This window comes from Adiantum capillus-veneris, chromosome 17 (genome assembly GCF_014529385.1).
Source record: "Adiantum capillus-veneris isolate H3 chromosome 17, ASM1452938v2, whole genome shotgun sequence".
Lineage (NCBI taxonomy): Eukaryota > Viridiplantae > Streptophyta > Polypodiopsida > Polypodiales > Pteridaceae > Adiantum > Adiantum capillus-veneris.
Window position 1 is genome coordinate 19061153 of NC_140947.1, and position 15095 is coordinate 19076247.

Below are 15095 nucleotides of genomic sequence, written 5' to 3' on the forward strand. Positions count from 1 at the left end.
ACATCTCTACACCACCAATAATGCAACCATTGGCCTCACTATACCTGCTAGCCAAAAATTCCATCTAGGCTACCCTTAGCCCTAGCTAGCCCTTTAAGAGGATTTGCCATTCTCCTATTGTTCAGAGTTTCACATTGATTGTATGCTTGCACAATTTTATGTATACTTAGAAATTCCATTTTGCATCGAACTTTTGTGTTTTTGGGTAAACACTGCCTTAGTAGGGTGATCCTCTCTATTGGTAAGACCCTCATGTGCTTATTTTGTATTACAAAATTACACAAAAATATTTGCACAAAGGGAATTAGGCATTTCCATATTGTCGTAAGACCTTTCCTAAAACGACCTTTAGCATAGCTGCGATAAAAGGATTGATACTTTTCATCACCCTAAAACTTGAGCCACTACAAGAGGAAGTATCTAGCTCGGAGAACATGGAAGAAATATCAGTAGACTTTGAACAAATTAGAAAACTGAGAGAGAATGATGTACAAGAAACAATCATAGCTTTCAAATGCTAGATTGAATTAGATATCTCTAAAAAAAGCTTCAACAAATACCCATTGAAAATTTAACAAAGGCATTATCTACTTTTGACACTCTAACATCAAAGGCACACACATTTGAAGCACCAATTATTATAGCCTACACACCTTGATGACATTCTCAAGGGGAGGCAGCTCTGACACTTCCTACCACCCTCGTTGATTAGCATTCTCAAGGGGGAGGAAATTTGACACACATACATCCTATTGGTACTATTCTCTAGGGAAGGTAATAACATTCTGTAATCTTATTTAAATGGGAGACATAAACTCCACTAGAATGACATTTTGGTGCTACATATGACACTCAAAGGGAGGTATGTGCCACATTCCACACCTCTACTATAGAAATCTCCTCCATCTTTATGCTTGACTAAATAAACTTACACTATATGCAACGCACATGCAAAGTGACATCACTGATTATGCAAACCCAAGAAGCTCTCAACCTCTCTATAGCTCTATATAAGAGCACTTGTCATAAAATTTAATATCTAACCAACCCAAATTATTTTATCATATTAAATTGATCATTTAATGTGGGAGAATAAACGGGAACAAGGGTTAGAATACAGACATGTGCTTACAGATCTATCTCAACACGGGGCCAATGGTAAAGGGGTCCAAATGAGAGATGCTATGTCAAAGAGCAAGGCTAGCTAATGGAGCTTAAAGACCTTAGGTTTAGCTTCATTAAAGACCTCCAAAGGTTAGTGTTAAAAGTCCTTTGACCTTAGACAAGCTAGGGTTGAGCTTGAGGTGGGAACCCGGCCCAAGCTTGAGGTGCTTATCGTGCTTGCTAACTAAGGTTCTTGAGGTGCTTGTCGTGCTTGATGACTAAGGTGTTTGAGGTGCTTAATGACTAAGGTGCTGAGGTACTCCATGACTAAGGTTCTTGAGGGTAAGATGTTCCACAAAGTCAACATGATCCCTACTCATGAGGGAGCGAGTCCTCTTTGTAGGAGCTAGAGAGAGAACACACACACCCTCACACAAGGCAAGCTTGGTACAAAGAAAGCAAATAGGACACTTGTCAAGCTCCTCTTCATGTTGCGCCTCCCAAGGGGTCCAATGATAATTCAGTTGATTTAATTAATTGTTTATGCATTTATCAAGTCATCTCTCTCAAAGGGGAAAGGGGGACACCTGTCCCCCGAGGGCTACCCTTGTTGCTTGATATGCACTAAGCATGTGATTGGCCACAGGCTTGAGGAGGTCCAATCATATGCAAGATAGTGCTAGAAGAGGGGGTCGACCAAAGCAAGGAGGGGGGTTTCTTGGGAGGTATACTCTCCCACTCTCTCTCTCTCTCTCTCTGTCTCTCTCTCTCTCTCTCTCATTGTGTGAAGTGCAAGGGCAAAAGCTCCATCTCCTTTGCCAAGCTAGTAGGGAAGTTGAGAGCCTACACCAACACTCTTGGCTATGGAATGCAAATCCAACCAAGAGCCATGCTTCAATGCTTAAGCTTGCCATCTTCTCCATCTTCATTACTATGCTATTATGTATGCTAGTAAGAAGAGTGATGATAAGTGAGGAACTATTCCTTTCTCCTATGAATGTTTCTTCTTCCTCTTCCCTACCCTCATTCCCCGCTAGCTCTCTCCACCTTTGAAGGTGTTTGAGGCCTTGGGACTGAGTCTAGGGATGGTTAATGCTTTTTACAAAGTCTATGTTAAGCTCGTGATGCATGAAGCTTTCCATCTTCATTGCATCACCGAGGTCACAAGGAACACAAAGATTGTATTGTACCAAGTCTCTCTCGATGGAAGAATCTATAATACAAAAGCCTATTGGAGGGGGGACCGGCTCCACATAAATCCGGTCCTCAACTATTGTCAAGTTCTCTAAACTCTCTCTCTTGCAAAAGTATGACAAGTTAATTAAGTACTATGATTATATTGCTACCGTCTCTGTTCTCAAAGTAGTCTCACAAAAATGCTATCTTTAATTCTCCTAATTTCGCTATCCTCAAAGTTCATAGGCCATTTCCATACTCTCTCCCCTTTTTGTGCTTAAACTACATTAATCATTTGCATCAATCATGAATGACTCCTACTATTATCCACCAAAGTCCTTACGGGTGCCCACATGCAGTTGAAAGCTTATGATTGTGATCGAAAAATCAAGCGTAGCACGAATCTTTACTCCACAAGGCTAAATGCATGAAAGTAGGACATGGTATGTAGTGTGCCTCTACAACCCGATAGTCTAGCAATGATCTAGAAGGGACATAAAGCAATTTCCAAAGAGGTGGATATGTGATGGGCGTGAAAAAGCCTTGGTGGTAGCCTCCTTCGTTCTAGGTTGCACAAAATTCTTCATAAGAGATGGGTCTCACTATGTGCCATTGTGCTAGGAATATTAGTGATATTAGTAAATGATAACTTAATTGTTGTCCCACATCTACCTTTTCTATTCTATTTAGTGCTATGTAGGAGACAACACTCTTGAGATTAGTGCTCCTAATACTCATCTTTTCCTCTGTATTAAGAGCTTTAGAAGAGTACTATCCACCAATGAGAATGTGAGTTTGATGTCCCCTTTATTTTTTGGAGATGCACGATCAGGTCATGGGTTAAGATTTTTCCAATTTTAAGAAAGTTTCACTTAGGATTTAAGGTGGGGTTCACATGATTGCTGGGGATGTACAACCAACAAGCAAGCCTGTTTAGTTCACATGAAAAGGAACGAAATGCAAGCGCCAACTGAAAAACATACAATGTTTAGAGGCAAGCAACGTGTCAAAAAAAAACTCATACACTGCATCTTTAATGTGGATCAACATGTCTTTTATCTCTGTTTCTAGCTTGCTCCTTCTCTTTAGTAGGAGCAAGTTCAACAATTGGCTCACAACTGGTGGTGATCTTTTCTTTGCAAAAGGCACATGTGACTTGAAGATGTTTGTAGCTGGTTCGCAACGAGGGTAGAGAGAATTCTGCCCATTTCCGTAGAGTTAAAACACTAGGCGGGGATAGGCTGATGTTACAAGGCGGGGGTAAACTCCGCCTTGTGGGAACTGCCTCTTAGTACACTAGAAATCCTGGGAAGCAAGCTTTCAAGCTTTCATGTGCGCACCCATCTCGAATCTCGATTCTCTTGGGAAAACATGGATGATGTCATTATGGCACGGATGATTGTGGCTTCCCACGTGACATCTTCAGCTGTCTAATGTCAACGTTCAGGTCCTTCACAATGTCACAATGATATGTCAAAAGGCCGTGCGGGATGGTGGAGCAGCTACGTGTTCGCGATTCACATTAATAGACTGTGCGTGCGCCCACGCATGGGACATTGAGAGAGAGAGAGAGAGAGAGAGGGGGCAACAGCGAAGAGCTCGCTTGATCATGCTGTGTTACGAACGAGAGCTGGTGCGAGTGCAGCACTCACATTTTACTACATACTACTTATTAGAGGAACTTGGGCGGGCGTCAATCAAGTAGAGCGACAATTGAGCGTCTAGCGCGTCTCTGCGGAGGTACCCATCAATCCCCCCCCCAAACACATACACACACACACACACACTCGCGCGCGCACACAGCTTTGCAATTACCGAACCTCATTCCACATAATTCCAAATTTGCCGAATCTTCACCAGATTTTTAGATGCTATTGAGACGAGACGACTCTATTTTGATCCCTTCCAAGTTCCTGCGCTGCCGTCTTCCCATTTTTCATCACACACGTTTCTTTTATAAATGAAGGCTGCTATCCTTTGCGCCCTCATCCTAAATGCGGGTGTGGCGCTGTAGACTAGCAATCTCGTTCACGTTCTGGGCGCGCTTCCGACTTCTATACGGTTTGTCTAGGTGATTGTTTTGAACGCGCGCGCACACACACACACACACAGACAGAGAGAGAGAGAGAGAGAGAGAGAGAGAGAGAGAGAGAGAGGGCGTTTGGATTTCCTTATCAACTTGTCCGTTCTTTCTCTTCACATAGAGATATGTATTCACTCCTTTTAAGCTCTTATTATTCAACACACTTTTCTTGCTCGAATGTAACTTGTAAGCCTTTTGATTTGTGCAGCCATGGTGGCCTGCCTGCCCTTGGCAGAGCTATTTGTGCCCAAAGGTAGCCAGAGGCGTGTACTACCCCCAAAATGCGTGACTGCAATTTTTGAGGGATTAGCAGATGGCCGAGATCGTATAGGGGCTGCGGATGTGGCCAGGTGCATCCCTATAAAATTTGCACCTTCCTTTTTTTCTCTAGTTGTAAATCAAGCCCAATTCTCCATATATTATTAGTTGTTGGGTTGTCTTTCACAGTGATCTTGTACATGTTAATGTACTCAAACGGCTCCCATACAGATTTTCTCTGATTTTGTTGTCGAAGGGACTTTTCTTTCCCTAAAACACAAATATATGCTTCAAAATTTGTTTGGGAAGTTGTGCGCGTTTCTGGTATGCTGTAGCATTTTTAATGTAACGTTGGGTTCTCTGCCCCAATGTATTTTTTAATGGAATATCTTTTTTTTCCACTCAAGAGAGCAAAAGAAAGATCGTTGTATTAATATGTAAAGAAGGCACCAAACTGCCATATGAGAATTCAAGAAGTACAGCAGTCTATGTCGTTGCGTATCATGGAACGAAAAGGTGTGAAAATGCTTCGATCACATATTCGTGTTTGTAGTGTAAGTTTCCTGGCTGATAATAAAGAGTCCTGTTTATTTATTCATTAGACCTTGATTTGCAAGGTCAAAATTTGGGCATTGTAGTTATATATCCCAGTTAATTGCTTAGAATTTTGCATAAATCATGGTTGTTTACTTAGTTTACCCTGAAAAATAAAGCTTTTTTGAGCTGTGGCTAATAGGATGGCTTTGTGATGTCACTATGTGACGCCCAAATATGCACACCAGCCAATATTGGATGTCCAGTGTACAATGAGTGTGAGCTTAAACATGTTCATGAAAATGAAAGGGATGTAGAAGCTCAATGAAAGAGAGGTTCATCCCATGTGCACCCTTTTCAGGCTACAAAGGAAAGAGGTAGATCGTGCCATCTTGCCTACTTAAAGAGGCACTCCTTCATGAAAAAGATTGGACTTTTTCAGCTTTAAACTCTTTTAGTATTCGTGCATAGATCTGTCAGTAAGTCATTTGGACGCAGAGTCTGAGAGCAAGCACCTGCGGGAGTTGTACTTTGCTCAAAGATTAATATAAAAAGAAATACCGAAGCTGAAGTTCACCTGGCTCGTTGCTGCTGTCCGTCCCCCCCCCTCCCCCCCCTTGCTCTCGCCATCCCCACCCCTGCCTTGCGCACTGCTTTCAGCCCTCCCCTTGCGCGCAGCCTCAGCCCGCCCCTTGCGCGCAGCTCCTGCCCGCTGCCCCCCCGCTGCCCCTGTCGTTGCCTACCCCCGCCTGACGCCGCCCGCTGCCCTCCCTCCCCCCCCCCCGCCGCTGCCCACCCCTGCTTGCCTCAGCGTGCTCGCCGCCCCTAGCTTTTCCGCCTTCAGTCCCCCCCCCCCCCCCCCCGCCGCTCGCCCGCCCCTTATTCTCCCGTTTGCATTGCCTCCCTCCCCGCCCACCTCTTTTTTTGCTCGCAAAAGTCTGTCCCCATGGCCTGCTGGGAGCTTCGCGCCCTTCCCGCCTTCTTCGACTCAGTAGCAGACACAGATGGAGGCTCCAGTTCTGCCACAGAGGGACTCTACCGAAGCCTCCTCGCCCGACCCCGCTGAGCCCACCATTTGACTTGCTCTTTCACCGACAGAGCAAGAGAGCCTAGCCGCAGAGGTAGAGCGCTTGCAGGCGACTTCTGTCATCTGCAAGATTCTCGGTACCCGACCGAGCAGAGGAGAGCTGCCTGACCTTCTCCAGGCATGCCTTCTTGCAGAGGTGGGCAAGATCTTGGACGTACAGATACTCGGACGAGACTACTATCGGATCGAGTTTGAGACCTTTGAGATGGCGTCCAAGGTCATCGCCATGAGTCCATTGACCATCCGAGCAGCTCGAGCCGACTTTCGACAGTGGAGACATGGCTTTGACTCTGCTTTGGATGTTCTAGTAGAGGAGGCAGACATCCCCATCTCCGTCTGCTTTCCTGGTTTGCGGAGGGAGTACTTACTACTTTTGTCCAGGATAGGCTCAACGATTGGGACTGTCCTGGAGACACCTCGCACGGCAGCCTCAGTAGTTGCCAAGGCGGCCAGCATTTCCCTCAGTTCGCGTTCTGGTTAGGGATACTCACACGCTCCCGAAGGTCATTCTTTTGCCTCGGGTAAGTGGGGGTTGGTTTAGACAGAGCGTGGAGTATTCGGGCCTCCGGAACCAGTGCTTCATTTGTCGACAGATGGGCCATCTTGCGAAGGCCTGTCAACGGAGGAGGTCTCGACCTACACCACAGACTCAGCCCCAGCCTGCAAGGGCTGGCCAACAGCCACACAGGCAGAGACAGCGCGCACATGCAGAGCCTCCCTCTGAGCCTGGGGCTCCAACGGAGGAGGAATGGCAGCAGGTCCGTGGTCGACGATGGCAGGGGCCACAGCGACAGCCTGGCACTTAGAGGGGTCCTCAGGCGCCTGCCCAGCAGCAGTGGGTTCCCACGGGGAACCGTTTCGGTCCTCTTGAGCAGGATGAGGTCCCTGCTCCAGTCCCCACCTCAACTTCACCCTCGATAGCCCCTCCCCCCCTAGAGTTCCCCCCCTCCTCAATCATCCTCCCCCCCGCCTCTTGCTCCCGCCGCCTTCTCCCGCCGCCCCTCTACCTCTGTCGCTCCCCCCCGCCCCTCTTCTCCACCTCTTCCCCTTGCTTCTACTCCCCCCCCTCCTGCTCTAGTTCCACAGCCGACCCAGGGGACGGGGCCATCTCCGGCTGCTAGGAGATCTCTTGGCAGCGCCTTTACCACGAGTCGCTTGGCGAGAGAGGGACAGCCTTTCTTGCGACCCCCTCTACAGGTACAGACGTCTCCTTTTGCAGCTATCCCTCGTGGTCTGACGAGCATCGACATGCAGCGCCGATGGGACTTCTTCGACTACGACTTTACTCGTTTTCTCGGCGACCCCTCAGTAGACCATGAGGTAGCCTGCTTTAGGGTCCATGTTCTGTTCCTTGCAGTTAGGGGGATAGAGGCCTTGGACTCGGCGGTTGGCTTCTCTTTTCCCCTTTGCGGTAGGGACCAGACTGAGTGGACTCTCGACTCAATGTTGGGGTGGTTACACACACAGTTCCTAGAGTTCTCTCACCACATGGGAGAACTAGGAGTTATAGACATGCTTCAGACTTTGTGGCCACTGGCCAAGTTTGCGGTGACCCCTCCAGATATAGCAGGATGTAGACACATTGTGGTTTACTTCTTTGCCGATACGCAGTGCTTGCCATGCTATGTACACATTCATGAGGACTCCTGGACAGAGGAGGTTGCTTTACGGACGGCTCGCTCTACTTGGGCTTGGGCCAGACACTCGTTGCAGTCACGCCTATGTAGAGGACGCTCGGATGCGGATTACTCCCCATCCAAGCGAGCCTCGAAGATAGCACGTTTAGCTGCTGTGGTAGCATTTGTTCTCTCTCGCTCCCTATGAGGATCGTCTCATGGAACGTGCAGAGACTTGGTGAGCCCCAGTTTCAGCGTCAGCGGGGCTGACTGCGTCAAGAGCTTCAGTGTTGCCTTGTGGGAGGAGAGATTGATCTCCTTATGCTACAGGAGCACCATCTGTGTGAGAGCCGCATTAGATGTTGTGGTCAGCTCTTGCGTGGACGATATGATACTTTTTGGTCAGATGCTTTTGGACCTGGAGGCATCCAGGGTGGGGTATGTATGACTATTGCGGATTCTTTGCAGCAGGCCATTGTGGGCAGAGGGATTATTGTGCCAGGCAAGGCGCAGTGGATTACTATGCAGGTTCAGGGTTGCCTTGTGGGCTTCCTGAACATCTATGTGCCCAATGTGGCGAGTGCACGAGCAGATTTTTGGTCACAGATAGTTGAGTCTCTGTCGTAGGCAGAACACTGGTGCATAGGGAGGGACTTCAACATGTTGGAGGACCCTTCTGACAGGATTGGTGGTAGCCATGCTACTGTGCATGGAGTTGAGTTGGCAGCTTGGGAGAGGTTTTATATGACTCTGAGGGTCTCGGATGTGTGGCAGCACTCTAGTTTTGTGAGGCCCCCAGACAGCCTAGCCTTCTCTCGTTCGGACCGCAGAGTGGGAAGGAGTGAATCTATCGCGGATAGATCGCTTTTACACTAGTGACCATTTTAGTGAGTTGGGTGGGACAATTGGCATTCTGGCAGGGACTTCCTTCTCGGACCATTCACCAGTGATCTTCATAGTGGCAGACAGGCAGAGGAGGGGGAGCACGATGCTTCGCATCCCAGAGAGGGTCTTGTTGGACTCTGCACTCAGAGAGCGAGTAGAGGCTCTCTGGACAGAGAGCTTGTATACGCAGGATTCTCCTGCTGACAGAGTGGCCTCAGGACTAGCTCAGATTAGTCGTTTCTTTCTGCAGGAGTCTTTGGCTCGCCGGGTTGCAGTGAGAGAGGAGGAGCAGCGTCTCAGACGGGGCATTACTTCGTTGCAGTGGATGCAGGAGCAGCATCCAGACAGTCCTTGATTGGAGGAGCAGCTACAGCAGGCTCGTCAGGAGCTTGTTAGCACAAAGGAGCTGCGACATGAGTTTGCTTTCCATCGATAGACATCTCAGTGGACACAGGTGGGCGACAGAGTGACTGGTGCTTTCTTCGAGGCAGTGGGACCTCGACATTCGTGTGCCAAGGTCAGTCAGTTGAGAAGGCCCGACGGATCAGTTGCTTCTAAGCCCTAGGATATGCGTGCAGTTGCTACTGATTTTTACCGTGAGTTACTGTCTGCAGAGCCTCAGTCAGAGCGTCAGGATGCATGCATGGAGCAGGTGTGGGCACAGATGCCTTGCCTTGTGACTGAGGAGATGCGTCAGAGGCTTGAGCTGCCACTTCAGCTTGAGGAGCTGCACACGGCTCTTAGTGTCCTCCCCCGTGGTAGCCATCCAGGTGAGGATGGGTTGGTAGCTGTCCAGGTGAGGATGGGTTGGTAGTTGTCCAGGTGAGGATGGGTTGACTCCCAGTTTTTTCTTGGAGTATTGGGACTTGCTTGGCCCAGATCTCTGTAGTGCTTTTCAGTACATCTTGCTCACAGGAGTGATGCCTGACAGCATGAGTGAGGGTCTGATTTACCTCATTCCCAAGGAGGGTGGCTCCTTGGATGAGATTCGACAGTGGCGCCTCATCACCATCCTCAACTCAGCCTACAAAATTCTTGCCAAGGCTCTGAGTTTGAGGATCCAACCACTTCTAGAGAGCCTTATACATGGGACTCAGATAGGTTTTGTCAAGGAGCGCAGTATCCTTGAAAACATCTTTACTATTTGGGAGGCTTCTGCCCTAGCGCGGCTCCGTGGTGAGGACCTGGTGATTCTTCTTCTCCATTTTGAGAAGGCATACGACAAAGTTGACTAGGACTTTCTAGAGGGCACTCTACGCAGGATGGGCTTCTCAGATGCTTGGATTAGAGGGGTGTCAGCTTTATACAGACAGGCACATAGTCAGGTACTTTTGGCAGGAGGTAGAGGTGATCGTTTCATGCTCACACGTTCGGACAGACAGGGCTGTCCTCTCGCCCCCTTCCTCTTTCTGTTCTATGCTGAGGCGATGAGCAGGTTTTTGGTGTTGCAGCCGGTTGGTCTACGGGGCTTAGCACTCCCTATTCGGGGAGATGAGCTACTGGACGCTGAGTTTGCTGACGACTTAGCCTTGTACTTAGATGGCGAGGAGGCCAACCTTCACAGGTGTGAGCAGGCTCTTGAGACCTTTTGTTGTGCATCTGGCGCACTGATCAACTGGAGAAAGACTGTGGCTTTCTTGGTTGGTTGTGCTCCTGTGCCCGACTGGACGCCAGGTGAGGGTTTCAGGTGGATTCCCTCAGGGACTGCAGTTCGGTACTTGGGCTGTCAGGTTGGTTTGGACTTGTCTCCCGAGCAGCAGATTGCTCCCCTCCTCCTGTCCATCAAGAGGAAGCTGTTACATTGGAGCTCCGCACGACTTTCTTTGGCTGGCAGAGTTGTAGTGGCCAACCAGGTGCTGTTGGCTACTATGTGGTACATCACTTCTTGTTGGATCTTCTTGAGTTCTTGTATCAGCCAGGTTGAGCGGCTGATCAGGAATTTCCTTTGGTCAGGGCGAGACACTTTGACTGCCCGAGCCAAAGTGGCTTGGCAGGTCATCATTCTTCCTTGTTCACAGGGAGGGCTGGGGATCATTGACCGAGCACAGCAGAGCAGAGCCCTTCTTGGGAAGTTCATCGTCCGAGGTCTTCTTCCAGGCGAGGAGCCCTGGAAGGAGTTCTTGTTACAGCGGCTTCGTGCTAGGGTCCCTCAGGCAAGAGGCCCCTGGCAACCTTCGACCAGATGGATCTTCACAGAGATGCGTAGAGTTGTTTTGAGCAGGAGACTGGAGGATCGCTTCGCTGTGGGGTTGCTTCGATCTTGGGAGCACTTGCGGCGAGGCCTGGAGCAGCGCCAGCCTACTTGCACGGAGGAGCGCCTACGACAGCCACTTGTTTGGAACCCCATGGTTAGCACTCAGAGAGGACACTTGGTTGGTAGTCGGCCTCATGTTTCTTGGGGTTCCATGGCAACGGGTCCAGCACGCTCTTTAGGTGACTGCTTGAGTTATCAGGCTTGTCAGAGAAGCTACAGGGCTTTCAACTACTACAGGGCATGAGAGGGGTGCAGAGCATGTGTCAGGACATCTGAGAGGTAGTACTAGCTGAGTGGCTCATGCCTCTTGAGTCAACAGTGCCTAGATGGATGGGAGCCTTCACGTGACTGGAGGTTCTCATCTCTATTTGGGCTTGCTCAGAGACTGTTCCCTCCCTGTTTTTTGAGCTACAGGGGGAGGGACGCTCACAGCGAGTTGCAGTAGAGGCCCCGCAGGTGACAGAGTGCTGTTTTCAGAGGATCCGATTGGTGGGCATCTGTGGGAGGACTTGTGTCATTGATCCCGACCCAACAGCTCTTGAGACTTGACATTGGAGGCTGTGGGCCTGGCAGTGTTGTCCACTGGCACGAGTACAGTGGGACCCTGGAGAGTGGCTCTGGAGGGACCCTTTCTCTTCTGCAGACCACCCAGGCGTCCCTTTCTTTCAGTACACTGTTTGAGTGGGAAGTCACATACTGGCAGCACATAGAGAGGCTCGCCTTGCTGCAGCACCTCATTGGCAAGAGGAGGGTCTCACAGCAGAGTTCTTGGCAGCTTTTTGGGAGAGGTTGTGGGACTCCAGATTGCCGAGGTGAGTCACTTTGTTTCAGTGGCTGGTCGCACACAGAGCTAAAGCAGTTGGGAGCTGGCTTGTGCACAGTGGCCTCTCGTCCGCATGCACAGCTTTTGACCACCTTGTAGAGAGCCAACGTCATTGTCTTTGGGATTGTCCCTTGGCACAACAGGTGTGGCTTTGTGTTCTTCGGCTGATGCCTGCTCTTTCCACGGCTCGGCAGTACACTTGGGGGGTAGCTGCTTGGTCCACTCTCATGGGCCCGGCACTTCAGTTTGAGCTTTCATCCACCAGCAGGATGATAGTGATGAGGGGGGGGGGGGGGGGGGGGGGGGGGGGGGACCTTCACTCCAGCCTGCCACAGAGCTTACTCCACAGGAGGGTGCAGTGAGAGAGAGGTGTGTTGGGAGCTTATCAGTGGCCTGACAGTCTGGTTCATCTGGCGGGCCCGTTGCTTTCGTATCTTCGAGGCGCGGCCTGTACCACCAGCAGAGAGAGTTCGGGATCTTTGGCTTGAGCTGGTTCATACTCTCAGAGGATGGTTTGAGAGACTCCAGGGCAGTTCCGACCGCATGCGGGAGCGCAGAGAGGCTTTCCTTCGACTCTAGCGTCCTCGGCCATTTTTCACCATGGATCAGGGTGTGCTCAGATGGCACTACCGTCCACCTGTGTGGCTCTTCCCTCCTCCCATCCCCTGATATAGCCTCATTGTACATATGTTGTTTTTTCATTGGGAGAGTCTCCCCATCATGTTTGTTGTAGTCCTCTCTTGTAGAGGAGGTTGTACAGGCAAGGAAACCTTCTCAGCGAGTAGAGCCCGTTGAGGCTTAAGCCCAGGTCCCTAATGTGTCCCAGTGGGGCAGGGAGCAGCCGCATGTTGCGGTGTCAGTTGGGACTCCAAGACAAATTCCTTCTGTCCACGAACAGGTGGTTAGGACGCTAGCTCCACAGGCGCTCCACAGGCTTTACGAGTTCAGCCAGCCACCTTTGAGAGTTCAAATGTTGGCATGAATGGACAGTGAGTTAATTTCGAGGCTATGCATTAGGGTGTTTTCACCACCCATGGTACATCCCGGGTATTTCGGGGGTGGATCTGTGCTTCAAAGCATGGCGGGTATCCGCCTGGAAACAGTCTTTGGGGTTATGCAAGGCATGATGCCAAACCACATGTATCGTAATATTGGCCTCCAGCAAGGGTTTCAGTGTAATTAGGGCCAGTTTGGGGTGCCGCATGCTGCTTTTGGTATGGCTGGTTTTTCCGACCAGCAAGAAAATATGGCACCAGGGAACCAAAAGGTTAACTGCTAAGGGGCACAGATGATCCCCACCACTGTACCCATGTTGCAAACACTTCCCTATGGTAATTTAGCAGTGCTGGAAAAGCCAAAACCATACAAAGAAGGTGGTGCAGTTGTGAAGTTTGATTTTTTCAGTGGATTTGAAGACTCTTACTTTCCTTCAACAGTTTGATACGGCTTATGCAGGGGGGAGTTTTACAGAGGCCTCCAAGGTCAAGAAAGCGGCCACTTTCTTAAAAGGAAATGCGTGTTCATGGTAGACTACATTGTTAATGCAAGGACAGACACCCGCCACATGGGTTTACTTCAAACAGATGTTTGCTTCTGCATGGCTATCAAATGAGTTTGAAGTTGATATCATGACAGATTGACACCAACTAAATGTGGATACTTGCAAAAACTTAGAAGTGTGCAATCGGAAGTTTTGTATAGCGTCATTGCTTTCAGTAACTTCCTACAGAATTGTGCCATTGACAAAGCAAGTAGAGAAGTATTGTTGTGGTTTGCCTAAAGGGATTAGAAATTATTGTATAAAGAACAAAGTGGCCACTCTTACTCAGCTTATGGAAGTTGCCGACACTGGTTATGCCTTGTTGAAAGGAGAAGTGAGTGGATTTCAGGGCAACGTGAAAGGGGCCAGTCAAAGAAAAATTCAGCAAAGAGGTCCTTTGCAAAAGCGACTCTTGAAGCTTCCTAGGGGTTAGGAAAAGCAGAGAAGGCTAAAGATTCTGTTGAGTCTTCTAAAGGACAGGCCAAAAGAAAGAAAAGTTGAGGGAAAAGTTGCAAGAGGTTATTTGGTGATGTTCAAAAACTACCCACCTATGGATGCAAAGTGGATGGACGAAAGTGAACTGATAAAGTCGCCAAAAGTATTGCAGTTCTACCTTGAAGCCTTTGGTTTACAACCCACGTATTCCCCAACTCAGATCACTTCAGTAGAGTGAAGGTTAAAGGTTTTGACACATGCTCAAAAGAGGGGTTATGCTGGAGCTAGCACTTCACATGTACCTAAGGATTCAATGCAATAGAAGTGTACATTGCTTGACAAAAGTATGAAGGTCTCATTAAGTCATTTGTATACATGTTTGACAGTCCTTGTGGATACATGCGATGATAAAAAGGTGCTAACCACTCTAAATCATCTGTGGCATGTATAGGATGCATGCAATCGAGGACATTTGCGATTTAAAGAGGGGGGTATGTCAGGAGACTGTGACAACCACTATCTATATTTGGTAATTTCTTTCCCTTGATTTTTATTTCATTTTTGGGACTCTCTTGTTGAAATCACAAATGCTTGGACATTGCATGGCCAGTGTGAAACGGTCATTGGCCGAGAGTTTCACCTGCAGAAAGCAAGGTCAAGCAGCTATGAGATGGTTGGGCCGATTGGCATTGAAATCCGACTCGTAAAGAAGTGGCTAGGCTCAATTAAAGTCATTTAGGCCCCTGGACAAGACTTTGTAATTTGGTGGGTACTAGGAATTGAACCAAAAGGAGCATCGAACTAGTATTTTGGTGCAAATTGGAGGCCAAAAACAGAGAATTCATCGTGCTGTAATTTCTCGTCAGGTTTTGTAAAGTGCTCTAAAGTGCGTGGAAAATCACCGTTTACTTGGGATTTTGTTTGTGGAGACTTCTACTACGGTTATGTTGCCAAAATTGGGCTAGAGTAGGGGAATTCCAGCCTGATTAAAGTGTGACAGCTTGTTGAAGTTTACAGTTTTTTCTCAAGCGCAATAAGAACAAAGAAATACCGAAAGGGGCGCCAACCTTTGGGGCCGATAGGGTGTCGTTGTGAATTGTTTTGAAGTGGTTAATTCTAGTTACAAGTTTATTTGTGAAGTTACTTATGTCGTAAAGTGCAAGTAAAGTTAATCAAAGTAAAGATCGGGTGAAAGCTAGAGTCTACCGCCCTTTAGCGAGTCTACGAGCCGGTTTCAGCTTAGAGGATTGATACAACCAAACGCTCCCCAGACCGCAACTTGCCTCGCTTGGAGGCTCCA

General features: G+C 48.7%; 1 protein-coding gene across 3 annotated transcripts in view; it reads left to right on the forward strand.

Annotated features, from left to right (window-relative positions):
- The first annotated feature begins 3805 nt into the window (after positions 1–3805).
- The window catches only part of LOC147436883 (phosphoinositide phospholipase C 6-like), a 122544-nt gene continuing 111254 nt past the window's right edge, over positions 3806–15095 (forward strand). The window contains exons 1-2 of one of the 3 annotated variants that reach the window (XM_086486272.1): positions 3807–4020; positions 4572–4713. In XM_086486272.1, coding sequence (XP_086342398.1) covers positions 4574–4713 — 140 coding nt within the window. In that variant the 5' untranslated portion in view covers positions 3807–4020; positions 4572–4573. Of the gene's footprint in view, positions 4021–4064; positions 4352–4571; positions 4714–15095 lie in introns of those variants that run through there. The other 2 variants (XM_086486271.1, XM_086486274.1) reach the window with 2 other exon arrangements.